At 43.1% G+C, this 17,892-nt stretch overlaps 3 protein-coding genes across 10 annotated transcripts; 1 reads left to right on the top strand and 2 right to left on the bottom strand.

Moving 5' to 3' along the window:
* Positions 1 to 3,401: 3,401 nt before the first annotated feature.
* On the top strand, positions 3,402 to 10,579 carry LOC6528124 (cyclin-dependent kinase-like 1). 6 transcript variants are annotated; one of them, XM_039371042.1, is made up of 5 exons: positions 7,067 to 7,799; positions 7,878 to 7,915; positions 9,151 to 9,337; positions 9,401 to 10,273; positions 10,348 to 10,579. In XM_039371042.1, exons 1-5 carry the CDS (start codon positions 7,797 to 7,799, stop codon positions 10,483 to 10,485), a joined length of 1,239 nt encoding a protein of 412 aa, XP_039226976.1. In that variant the 5' UTR covers positions 7,067 to 7,796; the 3' UTR covers positions 10,486 to 10,579. The 6 variants fall into 6 exon arrangements, with proteins under 6 accessions (XP_039226975.1, XP_015054460.2, XP_002089191.2 ...); XM_039371041.2 differs by lacking the exons at positions 7,067 to 7,799; positions 7,878 to 7,915 and adding an exon at positions 3,402 to 3,613; XM_015198974.3 differs by lacking the exons at positions 7,067 to 7,799; positions 7,878 to 7,915 and adding an exon at positions 5,225 to 5,387.
* A 1,599-nt stretch (positions 10,580 to 12,178) lies between these two features.
* LOC6528123 lies at positions 12,179 to 14,922 on the bottom strand. The gene is made up of 5 exons (XM_039370991.1): positions 13,486 to 14,922; positions 13,291 to 13,429; positions 13,134 to 13,219; positions 12,910 to 13,063; positions 12,179 to 12,840 (listed from the first exon to the last, which is right to left on the bottom strand). Exons 1-5 carry the CDS (start codon positions 13,870 to 13,872, stop codon positions 12,377 to 12,379), a joined length of 1,230 nt encoding a protein of 409 aa, XP_039226925.1. The 5' UTR covers positions 13,873 to 14,922; the 3' UTR covers positions 12,179 to 12,376.
* A 109-nt stretch (positions 14,923 to 15,031) lies between these two features.
* On the bottom strand, positions 15,032 to 17,587 carry LOC6528121 (beta-1,4-glucuronyltransferase 1). Of its 3 annotated transcripts, XM_002089152.4 has the most exons (4): positions 17,489 to 17,587; positions 16,457 to 16,955; positions 15,597 to 16,356; positions 15,032 to 15,542 (listed from the first exon to the last, which is right to left on the bottom strand). In XM_002089152.4, the coding sequence occupies exons 2-4, from the start codon at positions 16,903 to 16,905 to the stop codon at positions 15,342 to 15,344; spliced, it is 1,410 nt and encodes a 469-aa protein (XP_002089188.1). In that variant the 5' UTR covers positions 16,906 to 16,955; positions 17,489 to 17,587; the 3' UTR covers positions 15,032 to 15,341. The 3 variants fall into 3 exon arrangements, with proteins under 3 accessions (XP_002089188.1, XP_039226924.1, XP_015053881.1); XM_039370990.2 differs by having other exon boundaries at positions 15,032 to 16,356; positions 17,257 to 17,587; XM_015198395.3 differs by having other exon boundaries at positions 15,032 to 16,356.
* Between the last annotated feature and the right edge of the window lie 305 nt (positions 17,588 to 17,892).

The raw sequence follows: 17,892 nt of genomic DNA, 5'->3' as shown, positions 1-17,892 counted from the left end.
TATCAGCAACATAACTTTACACAAGCCAACACACTTAAACGAAAAGTTATTAACATAAATTCTTGTACAAACACCGAGGAGGCGGGACCGAGCTCGAACTCGGGCCCAAACTCCTGGCCAGGTGGTGGAAAACTTTACCACCGCAAAAGTCAAAAGTGCTGGCCAAGAATACCAACCAATTCCCCAGTACCCAGCACCTTAACCCCCATCATCATCATCATCATTGAAAAAGTCGAGCATTTCTTTCCAGCCATTTAAACTTTGCCACGTTTGCCTGCGATCGTCTCGAGGCGCGTGGAGAAAGCGCAACTTGAGTATTTAGAAATTTATTTAAAAGTTGTACTAAGGGAGACTCGCTTTCCACCCCTTGCCCCTTGCCCTGTTCCCCACTTTTCTGCTACTTTTTCAGCAGTTTTCCTTTCACTGCGCCCAGTTACGCGCATAAATTTTGTTATGGAACTTTTTCACAAGGTTGTTGTGGCCGTAATGTGTGAAAGGGGGTTGTGCGGAAGGGGCCAGTGAAAGTTTTTTCACAGGCATCCACTTTGCTTCATTTTAATTTTTTCGCTTACTATAAAGATGTGTGCTATCTGACCGCAATTGTGTAGCCACCAGTTAATCCCCAGGGGAGTTCGTAAAATGGCGTTTTCACAAAAAAATTGAAAACAGCGGGCTAAAGATAATCACTTGGAAACTACAAGAATATATATAATAAAATAAAAGAACTGCTTATATTAGGAATATTTTCCTGCATAACTACAGACATAGAAATGTTAAGTTTAAAATTCTCGAACTCTCTGAAAACGATTTTTAAAATAATTTCAATCATGTTAAAAATACCTAACTAAGAAATGCGAAGTTTGGTAGCTTTCGGCTTCTTTGCGATTTACTTCTCGTGCAAATTGCGGCTTGGCTAGCAACTTGCAAAACTCCAGATCTCGTTAAGCTCGGTATTGCCACAGAAATTCCCGAGATATCGCAAACTTTCCATTTTCCACGGCTTCGTGCATATTAGAATGTCACTCCTAATGCAAACGAAATGCGGCCTGGGAAGCTGGGAACCTGGTCTGCTGCACTTTCCTTTTCACATTATCTGGGCGGACCATAATTCTGCGTTAAGTTGCCGCTGGCGAAATTTCTGCTGCGTGAGCCCGTAAAATGGGGGCCCAAAACGCGCTGGCACTCATAACTTGGTACAATTCACAGAATTTGCGCACGCAAAAAGCTTGTAAACAAACACAATAAATTCGAGGCTTGGCGCTGCACACAAAACAGGTGTTAATCCTGCTCCGCTAAAGCTTTTCCTTTCCATTCCTTTCCTTTCCGCTTTCTTCTCCGTTTTTCCAGATCCTGGCGTGCACCTAGTTATCCAAATTTCGCAACAACTTAAAGCTGACGGCAGAATGCTGGGGGATTCCCAGCCACCGTCAACAGAAAAGAGGGATAATCATAAAAAATTTGCTGCACATGGAAAACAATTGCACTCATTTGTAACACACGAGTGGAAGCGAGAGAGAGAGAGAGAGAAGTGAGTGAGCGAACCAGCAATTTGCATTTGTTGTTGCTTTCAAGTTGCCTTTTTCTGTTGTCCTGGGCAACTAAATTCTTAGAGCTCCAGGAGTACCCAATCGACAGTGGGATACCCTGTAACAACTTATATATAAATAATAGATAGAATATGTCTAAAATTTTATTATGAAGTCTGCTTTTTTAAATCGACATTTCGATACTTAAAAATAGTATTATTTTAAGCACGCCAAAATATAAATGTCCATTGCATTAGTAGGCAACCTTCATTACCACTAGAGGGTATCAATCCGAGAAGAAAGAGAAAGAGAAGGACTTGAGAGCCACAACTTCAGTGCTGTGCTCCAAACAAACGGTATTACTACCCACACACACATGAGGACTAGCAGTTGGTCTACCTCCATGTCCTGGTTGCCATTTGGCTCTAATGCCGTTATTTAGTTTTAGCATACGAGCAGCTTTTAAAGGTTATCTCATTTCGGCCATTCTTTTGTCTTTTTGTTGTGCGTTGCCGCTGAAAAAACAATAAAATCGCAAAAAAAAATACAGGAAAACAAATCCCCCCAAAAAATGAAAATAAAACAACGAGCGAAGTGGAAGAGAAAAGCTTAAAATGCAAAGCGCATTCAACGCTAAAATATAAATGTATGTGTGAGCACACGTGTGCAAATACATTGGTGCCATTCTGTGTGTTAGTGCGCTGGCATATGCTGGCCGGCTTTTGGTATCTGTTTGAGTGTGTGTGTGTGGCCGCTCCTTCGTTATGTCCGTGTATTGGTTGGCGGTGAAGTTTCACCATTTCCCTTTTGCCGTTACTTTGACAACCGGTAAACGCTCGAGGCGTTGCCAGCCCTAAAATTGGCTAGTTAAAAGCTCTCCTATTCTAGATTTCTAGAAAGCTTTCTTCAAGCCGATTAAGAATGTCCTTTAATGATAAATTAAACATAAATAATTGTCTAATTCTTGAAATATCTCTGATTCAATGCGCTATCTTTCATCGGTTTAAACATACAAGTCATTTAAATTGTCATATTCATATGAACATATTTAGCAACAAAGTACCATATCCGCTACGTTTAAAGTCCCTTCTCTGTAAACTATAAATAGGTAAATGCCTACTCTCTGATATTATAACTTATTTATAATAATTCAATACAAGGTCACACTTTGGTCACGCAATAAAGCAGGCATTTAATCAACGAACGGCAGTTAAATGCTTTGAACACTGAGTAGATATAAATATCTAGAAAAGCAACCGAATGTTCTATTTAATATTTTCCTAATTACTTCAAAAGCAATGTCCATTCCAATCCATATCCTACACACCAAGCTAAGAGCTTAGGAGGATACCCTTATCAAAAATTAATTCGAAAATTTAAAAAAAAAATTCGAAAATTCTTAAATTATAAAAATAGTGTTTGGGAGTTAGCTATGTTTATTGGCAGTACAAAAACCGTCTTCATTTTAGCTCTGCCACCTTCTTTGGCCAAGTTGTGGCGAAATCCCCGAATAAAAAGAGCTTAACTAGAAATATTTGAAATCAAAGCGTGAACTTAGCTCAAATTTGCTGTTTGTTTTTAATGACAACAGATTGACAACGCAAACGTAAACAACGGCATGCGCTATAACAACACTATTAATAACCGAAATACAAGGAAAGCAACCCTGATTCGTATCCCCATCCCCTTGCCCACCGGCTTTCTTGCCCCAAAGCGTTGCCAATGTCAACCGTCACGAACACCCCAACAAGCCCACCCCCTGGAAACTCCATCCCATTGTCTTCGGCGTTTTCAATGCCGGCGCACATACAAATTCCGGCTACGTTTACGGCGTGGACTACGCTTATAAACAAAGTTTGTTAATATTTCTCAGCCAACGGACGCGCAATTCGCCTCGCATCTTGCCCGTGAAAATTAAGTTAGTTTATAGCTCGCAGAATGCGGAAATCACTTTCAAGAGTCCAGCAGTAGTACGGCGTTTTAAAATCAATCTTCCAAACAGTTAGTGAATGCTTGTCTATGGACAAATGGTTCGGAGAGAAACGTCTCTGGCTGTTTGGTAACCACCTTCCACTTCTGCCCAGAAGGTAAGTCGAAGTCGGCATTGCATTGCATTGAATGGTAACAAAAAGTGCTATCCAAAACATTTTTGCATTGTTTTGGCGCAAACTTGAACTTCAAGATTGGCGCGCAGATAAAGTGTTGGCCCTGATATTGTTTTGCTTAACATCAGGCCTTGTGTATAACCTTGCTGTAAATAGTAATCATCGTATAAAAACATTGTGGGACTCGTTCTTTAACTAACATTGAGATGCCTCCTTTGAACGCCCCGAAACTGACAGTTAAAAGCTACTCAACTTACACAAGATCTAACCAAGAAGCCACAGGACCAAAAAGGACAAAAACTCCAATCAAATTGAATTTCAATCAATGCGAGTATATGTGCATGGAAAAAAGCTGGAGAAGAACAAAAGCAAGCAGTGAAGAAATCAAGCATAGAGACATCAAATTGCATTGAAATGCGTTCGTTGCTCGGATTTGTCCCCACATTCACCCCACTTACCATCCGAATTCTGACAGCCAGGACAAGCAGCTCCGAAAGAATATTGCATACTTATGGGAGCGCATGATGTAGCGGTTTTTAATGCTTTTGATCCTTGTAGACGAAAACCTTCTTTTGGCAAATGTCAACGACACTTGCGCTTCTGTTTGAAAGGAACAGGAATATATGTGCGGCCAGCGGAGGGGAAATGTATTTGTTGGAATATCTGACTAAAATAGACAAAAATATTGCCAAGCAGACTGTACACAAATAAATGATACCTAACACTTGTATTCGCCACATGTTTAGCAGAAGGTTCTTTAGAGTTACATATATTTCTTTGGTAATTATATCACTTATAGTTTGATTCAGTATAAGACAAGATCATAATCAAAGAAAACACAAGGGCTTAATTTTAGAAGTCTGCAAAATAGGTAAAAGTAATTTATCTTGGGATTCTCCGGCATCCAATCTCATTTATATTTAGATGCATTATGCAGATTGCTTCACCAAGGTCCCGTGATCTAGATGTTCATTGGTACGGACATAAAGTTAAAGAAACTAGATTTATTCTATTCTTGTGTTTAAAAATGATATAATGGGACTGTTCTGCCTATATGAACTCACTTGGCGAAGGGACTGTTCAGCAGTTCGCGTTTTCAGTTCGCCAGCAGGGTACTCACATTTGTCGGCTGCTTTCATGGCATTTGACAGTCGCTCCCATTCCCACAGTAGATCCCAAAAATCACAGGTGCCCCGCCTCACCTTACATAATTGAATCCCCTCAAGCCGCGTGTCCCCTCCAGTTCGCACCACTGAATTCGTGTTCCTCGCTGTGGCATGTGGCAAGCTCTGCCTCAGCCAGGCTTGTGACTCTCATTCGCCTGCCGTCGCAACTCTCACTTCTCGCATAATGCGCCTGACTCATTTGCATGTGCCTTTGGCTTCCCCCGGCCGCATTTTTTCTGACCCAAAAAAAATCTTAAACAAAATGAAAAGGCAATGCCGGCACGAGACACGTCAGAAACAGAGCCGTTTTTTGCACCTGTCTGAGAAGGAATGTCGCTCCCTGCATAAAGGATTCATGATGTCCGTTGCATTTGAAATCATGTATCGATAAAATAAATAGACGGCAGACCGCTCAAGTGAACCTTAGTCATCCTGGGACCCTGCAGCCGTGCGAACGCTTGGCGACGTGCAATGTTTCACAGCTCCTCGTTCTACTTGCCGCAATCGTTTCAGAACTCCTTCCTCTACCGGCTCATACAGAAGATCCAGGTGTGCAATGAGCCGGACTTAGTTGAGACCAGGCAGTACAGGTGGGTCGATTAGCGCCGTTCGTGGCCCTAATTAGCTTTGCCAACTTTTTGCGGAATGAAAGTGAAATACAGTGCTAAAACGGGCAGAAAGGATAAACTTTTCCCAATGACATTTGAGTCGCTGCTGGTGGAGCCGGTGGAGCTGGTGTTGCAACGGCCTTGGCCTTTGATTTCACACGCATATGCCTTCTTCGTTCTCCATTCGCCACAGCACACAGCACCTCCTCTATCCCCGTAAGTAGGCAATGCTTTTTGCACAGACCTCGCACTAAGTTTGGGACACTCGGTGCGTGTGTGAGCATTCGGCATTAATGGCTTGTTATTTATTGCATTTTACGATTGTTTTCCCAAAGGCCACGTCAACACAGCCCTCACCACCAGCCCGCAATATTTATGTGGCCAAAAGGTTCAGGGACTTTGCAAGGCAATGTGGGGGCTATGCTTAAAAACTTTACTTGCCTGACATATGATTCCTATTTTCGCAAGTACAGACACTTGCAATAAACACACAAAGCAGTAATTACGTAAAAATATGTGTTTCGCTAGGAATTTTACCTTCTGTCTCTTCGACAAAAGCTATTAACTAAATCTCTTTCATTCATTTAATTATCTGTAAAATGTATCTGTTTAATATTCATATTAGAGTCTATCTTGGCCTCTAAGTAAATGTTCCTTTTCCTTTAATATAAAAGTCACCATTCCCGTATCATTGTTATGCAATACCCATAGCTTCAAAAACTTTTAGCCCTTTTAGCCCACACAATTGCCGGCGGTCAATATCAGAATGGTAAATAAACAAAGAGCCATAAAGCTAAAGGGCATTGACCACAACATCAAGTGCAAACATCATGCCAACGACATGAACAAATAATTACTATGGTGCGCAAACAACTTCATAGAACAATTAATACAAAAATATAATTAAAAGCCACAAGAGCCTAGAATAAAGGAAAAATCAAAGTGGGAAAGGTTAAAGTGCTTTCGCGGAAAACAAAAGCTGTCAAATGTATAAACCGGCAAGCAGATGGTGTTTAAGTAGGAACGGGGTCGACTGGAGTTCTCTGTAATTATGCAAATGAAATTAAAGAAACCAGTGGGAGTCTACCCACTCTCCTTAGTGGTGAAGTTCCAGAAAACCAGGGATCCAAAATACTATCCCGGACAAAGAATTTCCCTTATGTATGTGCCTTATTTATTGCTTATACAATATGCGTGATTATGGTGCTTAATTTATTTTCGACGCTCACCTTCGTGTTTTGCCACTGCACTTAAATGCATTATTAATGAAACACGCGAGACCAAAACAAACAGAAACATAAGAATCAAAGTCGCCATTGGCCAACGCGGCGTATGTGCGATGTCCGCTGATGCAATCGAGTTGCTACCAACTCCGGCGCTCTCCAAACTCGTTTCTAACCAAAAGCACCTCAGTCGTTTGCCGGCTCTTAACGTCTTCACATCGTGTAGTTCTGCCAAAAAGTTATCGGGCTCTTTGTTTGGCCCAAGTGAAGTGAACACGAAAACAAACCAAACATAGACAAACGGTGAACTGGAAAAAATTGGATATTACAATGAAAATGTTTGAGATATCCAAATTGTTCTCACTGCGAAGGTATGCACATCAATACAAGAGAATAAACGTTAAAAAAAGACAAAAAAAATTAACATTTCCTATTGCTTATTAACATAACTAACCTTTGAGCTAATAAATAATACAAGTTTCTGATTGCCGTGAAAGTTTAAAGTTAGGACAGCTTCGAAAAACAAACACAATAGGTGACCCCTTGCAGGCAAATTAGCTGCAAGGCAACAAAAGTTACTCAACCAGGAAAAGCCATCCCTAATACTGTTATAATTTCCCGGCGATTCAAACATTAATTAGTAATAAGGACCCCAAATAGAATCCACCCCGAAACCCTCACGTAGCACCAGTCACGACAAACTTATTGCACTGCTGCACCAGTTTAGCTTTATGGAATCCTCCAGCAATCTGTGTCAAAGAACCCGGTTCGTAAGCCACTCCTTCTCCGCCGCCTTCTCCTTGGATAGAGGACTCCAGGAGGTAACCTCAAAATGTGTAGGGAAAGGAGCTGGGAAAGCCAAAGAAGCACACCTTGAATGTCTTCCGGTAGTCGCTAGAAAAAAACAACAAAGGGGGAGAAACTTCTTGAACAACTTTGTGGCAACTGCGCATGGATTTGGTTTTGTTGTGGTTTTTAGCTTTGTTAACTTTGGTCGCATTGCTATGACATTGGCCAGTGGGGTGGAGTCGACCTGGGACATGGGGCCAGGTCTGCTCCAGCGATTCCCCCATTCGGTGCTCGGTTGTCAGACAAAACATACGTCCGCTCAAGCGGTCTACCCATTCAAATATTTATTGATCGACAGGCTAAGCAGAGTATTTGGCGCATGGTGTGTATTGTAGACTTTCCCAAAAAGACTTTAATCAAATAAAATCCAATTCATTCACAATTCAATATATAACTCTAGTGGCAAATACGTGAAATATTAGCCAGATGGGTGCCTAGGTAAGTCATCTGCTTGCTGCGTTTTCGGTGTCCTGTGTTGCTTCCATTTATTTGTGCCACCCACCAAAACCATCATATCAGCAGCACACAAGCACACAAATACTTAATTGCATGCCATGTTTATGACCCACACACATGTTAGCAAAGATGCAGAAAGCCCTAAGTAGGGTTCAGTTACCCCGTTTAAGGTTTGTGGCTGGCATTGAACTGTCAACGTGGAAGTAATGCCGATTTGAAGGAAACACGCTCTCGAACACCTGGGGCTGAAAATCGATTTAGTTTTCGTGTTCACGCTAGAAAGTTAATTACCTTCGGTTCCGAATCTAATACAAAATGGACATCAAATACTTTTTTTTAATCTTATTTACACAAAGGCAAAAGCTTCAATGTCGACACCACTTAAACTGGCAGATATGTTTTCTTTTCCATTTCATGCAATTCATTAATCCATACACTAAAATCAATGACAATTGCAGCAAGCAATTCCACATGGGGTAATTTTTACTTGGGTAAAAAATCGATTTAGTTCTCGTGCTTATAAATGGCAGACAGTTAATGATTAGGTTGTGTATCTAATGGCAATTGAATGTTTACAATATCGATTTATTTGATTAGCTTTATTACCGTGAGGCTACATTTAGATTGGTACAAGTTAGCAGGGAGATATACTTCGGCACAACTTAGTTTCTTATCTGTATTATTTCCGTATTATTATAAAAGACTCATTAAACAATTTCGAAACCAAACCAAAATTTACGTTTGAAATAATTAACTCATTCTAAACGATTTCTCATTTGTTGTTTGTTTCATTCCATCGAAATCAACTAACCAAATCATACCGAATTCGTGAAACCAAACCTCCACCATGTTCTGGACATCCCCAAAACAAAATCTATTCAATATAATGTATAAACTGTATATATGCATATCACATCAAATCGTAAGATAGCCCTTGAAATAATAACAGATCGAATCGAATATCAAATCACCCCATACTCGCATACCCTCGAATGCAAGTTCGCCCCTGTGAGTCCACATGTGTTCGTGTCTGAGCTATCAAACAGAAAAATTCCTAAACATTTTGTGTGCCCAATGCAAAGCAATGCGACGTGCAAACATCAAACGTGGTCAATGTTTGAGCCTAAGGTAAAATCCACTCCAAACTCAAACTGATCGTTAGCCGCAGTCGGGGTGGGAATGCCGGAATAACTCTTACCCCCTAAACTTCCTTGCAGACCACAAGGTAGCAGCAAAATGGATCGCTACGAGAAGCTCAGTCGGCTGGGCGAGGGCTCCTACGGCGTGGTCTACAAGTGTCGGGATCGGGAGACGGGTGCTCTGGTGGCGGTGAAGCGGTTTGTGGAGTCCGAGGACGATCCAGCGATTCGAAAAATTGCACTGAGAGAAATTAGGCTACTAAAGGTAACCCCTAACTTAGTCGTGGATACCTGTTTGATTTACTTACTCACGAGACATTTCTTGCAGAACCTGAAGCATCCGAACCTTGTCTCCCTGCTAGAAGTGTTCCGACGGAAGCGGCGCCTCCACCTGGTCTTCGAGTTCTGCGAGCTGACCGTGCTGCACGAACTGGAGCGCCATCCACAGGGCTGTCCGGAGCACCTGACCAAACAGATCTGCTACCAGACGCTGCTGGGCGTGGCCTACTGCCACAAGCAGGGCTGCCTGCACCGCGACATCAAGCCGGAGAACATCCTGCTCACCGCACAGGGACAGGTGAAGCTGTGCGACTTCGGCTTCGCCCGCATGCTCAGTCCGGGTGAGAACTACACGGACTACGTGGCCACCAGGTGGTACCGGGCGCCGGAGCTGCTGGTGGGCGACACTCAGTACGGCACACCCGTGGACGTCTGGGCCATCGGTTGCCTCTTCGCCGAGCTGGTGCGTGGCGAGGCCCTCTGGCCAGGACGCAGTGACGTGGACCAGCTCTACCTGATCCGCAAGACGCTCGGCGACCTGCTGCCGCGCCACATCCAGATCTTCGGGCAGAATGAGTACTTCAAGGGCATCACGCTGCCAGTGCCGCCCACGCTGGAGCCGCTGGAGGACAAGATGCCGGCCAAGTCGCAGCAGAACCCGCTGACCATTGACTTTCTCAAGAAGTGCCTGGACAAGGACCCAACCAAGCGCTGGTCCTGCGAGAAGCTCACAAAGCACTCCTACTTCGACGACTACATCGCCAAGCAGCGGGAGCTGGAGCACGTCAACAGCCTGGAGGCGGCCAATCTCCGCCAGCAGCAGCTCGCCTCCCAGCAGTTCATGCTGGCCACCGCGGCCCAGCAGCTCCAAACTGGTCCTGCCCAGGCGGCGGCCATCGCCGCGGCCCGGGATAAATCAAAGGTACGTACTGCCATCCTCTCAAAGGATAATTCAAGAAGTTTTAATGACTATTTGCGTATGTCCTTCAATTACAGACTTCAAACACATCACTACCGCTGCTGCCAAGCACGCAGCATCATCACCACCCGCATCAAGATTACGTGAAGCTGCAGCCGCTGAACAAGAATGCAAACCTGCTCCATCGCACCGAGCATCATCTGCCCACAATTTGAGTTTGTGCACGGATTATAACGAAGTAATGTCCTTGAGCGAAAATTGAGACCGAAATTTAACTTATTTACTGCTGGGAATAAATGTGTAAAAGTATTCCATTAATATATCACTGGGTGGATGGATATTAAGTGTAAGCAAACACTTGGCAACTCATCCCTTCGGGACCCGAACTGAATTAGTAACTAAGTCTAAAGTGCAATTTTTAGCCATCATCAAATAAAATGTGCTACATAATGTTTTATTCCATAAATTTTCAATTCAGTTAGTCCATGCGATCCGCAAATCACTCCAAGTTAATCTTTAATTCACTTTCCAGTGGCGTCCTGGCTCGAATCCTTTGCTGCCTTGCACATACACGTACATTGAATTAAAAATCCTTGCAGCATGTCGACCAGTCAAACGTTTACATTCCACCTCCAAGTCTCACCTACTTGTTGAGCCTGCCCAGAATTACACATTTCTATATCTATTTAACCAGGAGCGGATTAGGTACATCCTATCTGAGAGCCTTTTTTAAGATTCCGCTCCTGAAGTATTTCACCGACGACAGTTCCAGCCTCCTGGCCTCCATGCCACGTTTTTTGGCAGCTTAATCCAGTGCTAAGCACACGGCAGATAATCAGCGACACGTATCGGCTTACGTGTATCCTAGTCGTGTCCTAAGGACTTTGTTGATGTCCTCCAAGGAGCTTCAGAAAAACGTTTGCCCCAAAGACGCTGATGAAAGGATTAGTCAAGCTTATTGCGCTCTAAGACTATTCTAAGGTAAGGCCAAGTCAGTAAAGACAAAATAATACAAACGATGGAGTAACATCATGAGTTCAACATGGGAGTTGGTAAAATATATAATTTTAGGCACTATTAAATATTACAAACAAATGCCCAGTTGTCCGTACTTTTCAGCAGAGATGCAATATTTTCCAAAAACTTTTAATTAAATCACAAAAAATTTTGGTGAGAACAGAAGCTGCTTTCCCAAGGGCAGCAATGCAACGGCAGCAGTCAACAAAAGTGTCAGCACATATCGCAGAAGTCTCCTGGGCACAACTCATGTCCATGTGGCCCGGATTTTTGTTGGCAGATGCTCAAAGAAACATCGAGAGAATAAAGGAGAAATTGAGAATATCGTTGGAAGCCATTGGACGCATTCCCAGCATTATCCACTGCGACTCACGCTCCATTGCCAGCGTCACCAATTGTTAAGTATTTTGATTTTTGTCGTTTGGCCAACACAATAGAATGGTTCACCGAATATCCCCATCCCTGTCTGCCCGCAGCTTGTCTGCTCTTTTCCTTTTTCCCCCAGCTTTTCCGGTCGCTGTGCACTTGGTTGCGAATGTAAAATGGGAAAAGCATTTGTAAGTCGAACCGGCCATTGAAGCATCCCGCTTCCTGGTCGAGGATATGCAAAGTGTCTCCCAGACAGTTGCATAATCTGTAGTGCCGTTTATGCAAAGTGCCCGCCAAAAGTCCTGGCAACCAAACCCACACCCACAGAGATGGAAACTTTCGTCCTGCTGGATTGTCAAGGATATTGTTGCACAGTGCAAGTGCAAGTTACTGAGGAGAGGAATCGAAGACTTATTGAATAAGCAGATAGGGATTTTTTCATTCACGCTGTTGGCTTTCAGAGAACTTACAAAACTTTTTAAAGCTTGTGATTTACTAATTTAGCTTTACAATTTACATTCTGTAATTTCTTTTTATTTTTTACTGTTGAACGTTGCAATATATCCAATTGTGTGCTTACAGTGATAGGAGCATGAGTTGCTTATTTGCAAAGAAGCTTTAAAGATACCTAGGCATAGCATAAAACTGTTTCAATTGTTTATGTATACCTTGTTAATTTGAATAAACTAACTAACAGTCAACCGTTCCTGGAATCAGTGATCAGTACCATCGATGCATCTGGTTCTCGGCGTAGCGTCGATTCAGCTCACTCTTGCGCTGCACATCGCCACCCACTCCGTTGAGTAGCTCCTTGGTCTGCCAGTTGCGGTAGACGGATGGATCCGGCTGGTGGTCATCTCCGGTGCTCAGAGCCTGCTGCTGCCACCACTTCAGCGGAGGTTGTGGATACGATGCCTGCACGGGAAGGACGGAAACCACCGGCGGCTGACGACGTGGCCACAGGCCCAGCTTGCTGAGTCGCTTCTCCTCGTCGATGTTTGTGTCGTGCATGTCGTGCATCCGCAGCACGTGGAGCGGCTTCGCTGCATCCTTCGGGCGAGTGCTCCTCATGGCCAGCGGATGGAAGGGATCGTCTCCATAGAGCTCGCGGTAGCGGTCACTCTTCACCAGGCCGATGATCTGGAACATGGCCACGCAGGCACAGGCATTGTAGCCCACAAACACTGAGAGAAGTCGGTGGAGAGTCATTAATGTTTCTATAGCAACTATAATAGAAAACTAGCGATACTTACATATATAGAAACAGCCCAGCAGAGTGAGAATTATGAGAAAGCCCAAGTTAATCTGCTTCTTGAGCATGATCATCAGAATAATATGAAGAAACGTAATGTGTATAAAGTAGGCAAACTCGCAGAATGCCAAGGGTAGTAGAAACCACTTCCGTAGCTGATTGAAACAAGAAACTAAAACTCTTTGGTACAAAGCAAATGAATTGAAAGGACTAGCCTAAACTTACCTTAATAGCACCATAAATACTTAAGATGCCTGCCACCACGTGGACATAAGATACTATTTGAGCAATTGCGGTTAAGGTACCGGGATCTTATTAAACAAAATATTGCGTGAAAATATAATTTAAAATGCCATTAAATATTTGGTGACAAGACACCCACCATTTTCACACCAACTGATGAACCTTCGAGCCCACTTTTTGTCTTTATACTCCGCGTCGTGCTCCAGCAAATCGATCAAAGGTTCGAAAATTTTGACGCCCAACACAAAAAGTGTGATACTAGAGGCCAACTCTCTGATCTGGAAGCGGAAAGGGTAAGTTTTATGGGTAAGAAAGAGGATTTATTGTAACTTACGATATTCAGAACAGAAACAATAATGACCCCGAGACGCACCGAGCAATAACACATATAGGATTCCATTAATAACATATTGAATGTGGTATTACCGGTAATGTTGGTCCGTAAATCAGAACTGAGTACTCCGTGCCACAGAGAACTCGGTGTGTCAGCCACACAAGAACCACAAATGCGCACTAATTGCCGTCCAGCAAATGACAAAACCATGTACAAGATGCCAATCTGAATACATGCGGTAATGGACTTCATATCCAAGGCGTCAAATTTCGGTTCGAATGGCCAACATATATCATTCGCTGCACAGATCTCGAATGGAAAGCCACAGAATGTCGGCCTCAACTGGAACAGGTGGCCCAGTTGGTCCTGGGACAACATGGTGCTCATGGAGAGCTACTTCTTTTGTGCCTCGGTGCGACTGGGTGTCCTGGTCACTTGCATCGCGGCCATCGTGAGTTTATCCTATACTTTTGATCCCAGTTTTCACTTATTTCGTTTTCAGTTAAAAAACACTGTCTTGATGTGGTTGATATTCGCCGACGGCACCAATTTCATTACCTTCTTTATCAACATAATGGAAACTCACTATAGAACCAGCACGATTGTTAAGGAGTCCGCCACCTGGGCGGAGAATTGTAAGTAGTTATAGGTGGTGAATATACACTACTATACCTAGTTCTGTGGCTTTGAGCTCTAAAATAGTTTTTCTTTATATGTCGTGGAACTAGAAGTAACTTACTATCAAAACAAATCTTTGAATTGTATCACTTTATATCACCCTACAGATTCCAAGGAGCTCATGATGTTTATTCAAGTCTACAGTTCTTGCCACATTGCAACTTGCGTATTGGCGGCTTATGGCGCATACAAGGTCAGCCTTTACATAGTTTCATATATAAGAATAGTACAATTAATATTTTCAATGCAGCTCAAGAAATACCACGTGATACCATTGGCTATCTTCGAGCTCATTTACACAGTCCAGGTGGTCGTAGTCGTCATTATAACGCTTCGTATTGCCCGACATATTGTGCCATTGGCCACCTTAATTTTGATGACCATTGGCCTTACATTTTACGCAAGTAGGAATCGAAATTTGTTATGCCACATTTGTGTATGATAACCTCATTTTTTGCAGTGCTGGTGACCTACGACACGTTGGCGTTGATTGCCTTTGTGCAAATAATGTTTCTGGTGCGGAGCCAACGATATCAACGACTTTACGGCCCAGATCCTCTGAACCCCGTAACAAACGGAGGGCAACTCAAGCAAGTGGCATCCAGTTATCCGATCCCACAACAACCAATAATTATTTACGTAATGCCCAAAGCGGGGCAAAAACTGTGGGAAGTGCCACAAACAAAGTGGTGGCAGGATGGAAAAACTGATGCCAGCGTTCCACAAAACCAAGCGAACGAAGTGTCCTCTGATTTTTTTCAGCGCCAGGAGCTTTTATCAAATGTTTTGCGACGAAATGCCATAAAAAAAGACTATCTGCACAAAGAAAGTGTTGCGATTTAGATAAATATATAATGTCATGAAACCATTCAACTATTTTGTACTTTTAATTTAAGTTATATTTATTATTTATTTATGCAACTACACAAGTGCTCTAAGTAAAGTCCCTTAATATATTATATTTTCACTCTGATTGGATCGCCAGCACTGTTATTTAACTTACATGTTGTGTACTTACATACTATTTGGTTTTAGTAAAATCGGATAATACCATATTTATTACATATTATAGGCTCTTTTCCCACCATAGTTCTGGCATAATCCTAACTTAGATGGGACATAAATTCATTAGTTACCTCATCTCATATTTTTGGGCGTTGCTCATTGCAAAGGTAATGTCACGTCCTACATGCTGAGTTCGCTCCGAAGAGCACTTTATATTCGGGTTCGATTTTATCCTTGATAAATTTGGTCATTTCCTTTGCGTATTGAAGACGAGTAGGGTCTCTTCCGCTGGATTTCTTGATGCCAGGACTGTGCACCAGAAATGCTGGACTCAGGACGTGGTATTCGTAGTCCAGAAGGCACATGGCGTAGTTCTGCAATAAAATGTTGCACTCTGAATCGTAAGCCTCACTACAGTAGTCACTCACCTGTATGCGCTTGTTCGACTGACCCTCCCAGGTGACGCGTTCGTCGAACAGCGGCTCCGTGTTATCGCTTACGTAGAAGGGCTCCCAGGCGCGGAACTTCCATTTCCGAAGCGTCTTGCTGAACACGTGCAGCTGGTCATCGGCTTTGGAGGTGCGATTGAGCCACTCTTCTTGGCCCGGAATCGTGTGGCATGTGGGGCACAACTTTAGGTGGAACACTTGTGCCTGCTGTTTCCGATAGAGCGTCAATAATTCGTCCTTGTCTGCCGGCACTTGAACACCCGTCTCGATCTCGAAAACGGGCAGTGGATACACCCTTCTACGCTGCCTGGGATCCAGGGGCAGGACACTGTGATTCCTGGCCACCATGTCAAGGAACTGGTCCACGAAACCCGGACTGGGGTACAGCTCGATGTCGCAGGCGAAGATGAAGTGGGTGTTGGCCGCCTGCCTGGCTATATTGCGGCCCACATTGATGGGGTAGGTGAGGTTGGCCCTGGACTTGTAGCTTTCCGTAGGAGGGATTCGTGTGTAGGGCGGCGATACCGACGTGCATATATTCGGGTAAAATAGGGCCTCAGCCTCGTCGTATGGTACGTGGTCCGGCATGTGCCGGTTCGGGAAGTACACGTGGAACGAGACCCAGTCCTTGATGCTATCGCTCTCCGGCAAACAGTTTCGCACATACCGAATGGCATCCAGTGTGGTGTTTAGATCATAGCCCGGCGTGTGGATGGCAAAACTTACAGGAGCACGCCAGCTGAAAAATAAATGCAAAAAATAAGCAAAGAAATCTAAATACAGCTATTAACTTAGCCACAACTGTAGAGCATAGCTATAAAGTTTTTTAAAGCACTCACCGTGAGACCACCATTTCAAGATTATCGAAGAACGTGAAATCCCCGTTGGTGGTGTACGTCACGGCCTCGGCACAGCCGACATCCCGACTCTTGCGTCCAACCACGAGGTTCTGGAGCAGCCAGAAGTCTCCATGCTGAAGCCTCTGGAAACGCAGCGATCGATTGCGGCACTTGAGCAATGATTGCAGCTCCTTGGTGCGAGGGGAGTCCTCTCGCATGACTTTGGGCTGCCGATCATTGTGCAGATATAAGTCTGCAGAGGAACTTGGTGGATTTGAGGCGTTGGGCAGCAAGAGTGACACCGATTTGACCCCACCGATGTTTGAAGATGCGGCAAGTTTCTGAGCCTGCTGAAAGTTCCTCCAAACCAGCAGCAGTGCCACACTGAGAAGTATGAGCACTGGCCACAGACGGATGTATCTTCTATTGCAGAAACTTAGGGTCACCATGCTGAATTCATGAGCATTGATTCTGGAACTCCTTACAACACCACCTACACCTGTAGACGAAAACCGAAATATTAAAATAAATCCGTGGAAAATGCTACGCCCTTAACTGGATTTGGATATCAAAAGAAGTTTTTATGGTAGCTACTGAGCTTTTGCCTTGTAGTTGGGCCTAATTTACTGGTCTCTTTGTATAAACAAAAATTAGTATTGTACTCATCCGATAAGATCCCATTAATGTGGTAGCATGCCTGGAGGTTCATCGATGTTTTATAATGTTCTGATAATGGGGCTGTCCTATAATGAAGATGACTACCTCCTTTTACCCAGTAAAACTAAACATGATTTACGTACGCAGATAAAAGCGGTCGCATTTATAGTTTCATACACAGAGAAAAACCGCGCAGATCTTTTTAAACCAGTTAATTGAACATATAAAGATTATATTAAAATTGTAATAATGTAGGCTCATCCAATAGGCAAGATAATATTAAAACAAGTTTATTTTTGTTGCCGCTTTCATTTCGAAGAACAAAAGTTGGAATTTCAAAAGATAATCACATTTTATAACGATTTTATAACGTACGCAACCAACGCCAATCGTTCAAAGATTTCTGCTGTTACGATTTTAAGACAATTTATTTCGCGAACCGAATACCAGTCAATCAGCAATGAATAATGGAAAGAGACTAAATTTACTAAAATTCCCGCGATGTGATCATGGTTAGAGAGATTTTCTTATCCGTCTAGTTATCACGATTGCGTATTTTCCTTTCCTTATCATATCAATTCAATAACAATAAACATTTGATAGCGCTAATCAATCGTTAGTCAACTACCAGTTTGGTCAAGAGACGATTAGGCGGCTTTAACATACATTTGTTACCAAATCGATTATCCGCTCTTTATAACTATTATCAGCAAAATCGAATCCCTATCAAAATGTTCTAAAAATAATTGTGTATGGAAATCAGGTTATCAAGTTTACCA

Source organism: Drosophila yakuba, chromosome 2L, assembly GCF_016746365.2.
Source record: "Drosophila yakuba strain Tai18E2 chromosome 2L, Prin_Dyak_Tai18E2_2.1, whole genome shotgun sequence".
NCBI classification, from domain to species: domain Eukaryota; kingdom Metazoa; phylum Arthropoda; class Insecta; order Diptera; family Drosophilidae; genus Drosophila; species Drosophila yakuba.
This window is presented reverse-complemented; position numbering and strand designations above follow the sequence as displayed.

Bases quoted from the DNA above. Each gene is read 5' to 3' on its own strand.
- LOC6528123 (XM_039370991.1), bottom strand. From the start codon at position 13,872: ATGAGCACCATGTTGTCCCAGGACCAACTGGGCCACCTGTTCCAGTTG. The intron at 13,430-13,485 runs GTAAGTTACAAT...TTCCGCTTCCAG, and splicing joins TTGTTTCTGTTCTGAATATC to ATCAGAGAGTTGGCCTCTAG. The intron at 13,220-13,290 runs GTGGGTGTCTTG...TTGTTTAATAAG, and splicing joins CATCAGTTGGTGTGAAAATG to ATCCCGGTACCTTAACCGCA.
- LOC6528124 (XM_015198974.3), top strand. From the start codon at position 5,269: ATGTTTCACAGCTCCTCGTTCTACTTGCCGCAATCGTTTCAGAACTCC. The intron at 5,388-9,150 runs GTGGGTCGATTA...ACTTCCTTGCAG, and splicing joins GTTGAGACCAGGCAGTACAG to ACCACAAGGTAGCAGCAAAA. The intron at 10,274-10,347 runs GTACGTACTGCC...CTTCAATTACAG, and splicing joins CGGCCCGGGATAAATCAAAG to ACTTCAAACACATCACTACC.
- LOC6528121 (XM_039370990.2), bottom strand. From the start codon at position 16,905: ATGGTGACCCTAAGTTTCTGCAATAGAAGATACATCCGTCTGTGGCCA. The intron at 16,357-16,456 runs GTGAGTGCTTTA...TTTATTTTTCAG, and splicing joins CTTGAAATGGTGGTCTCACG to CTGGCGTGCTCCTGTAAGTT.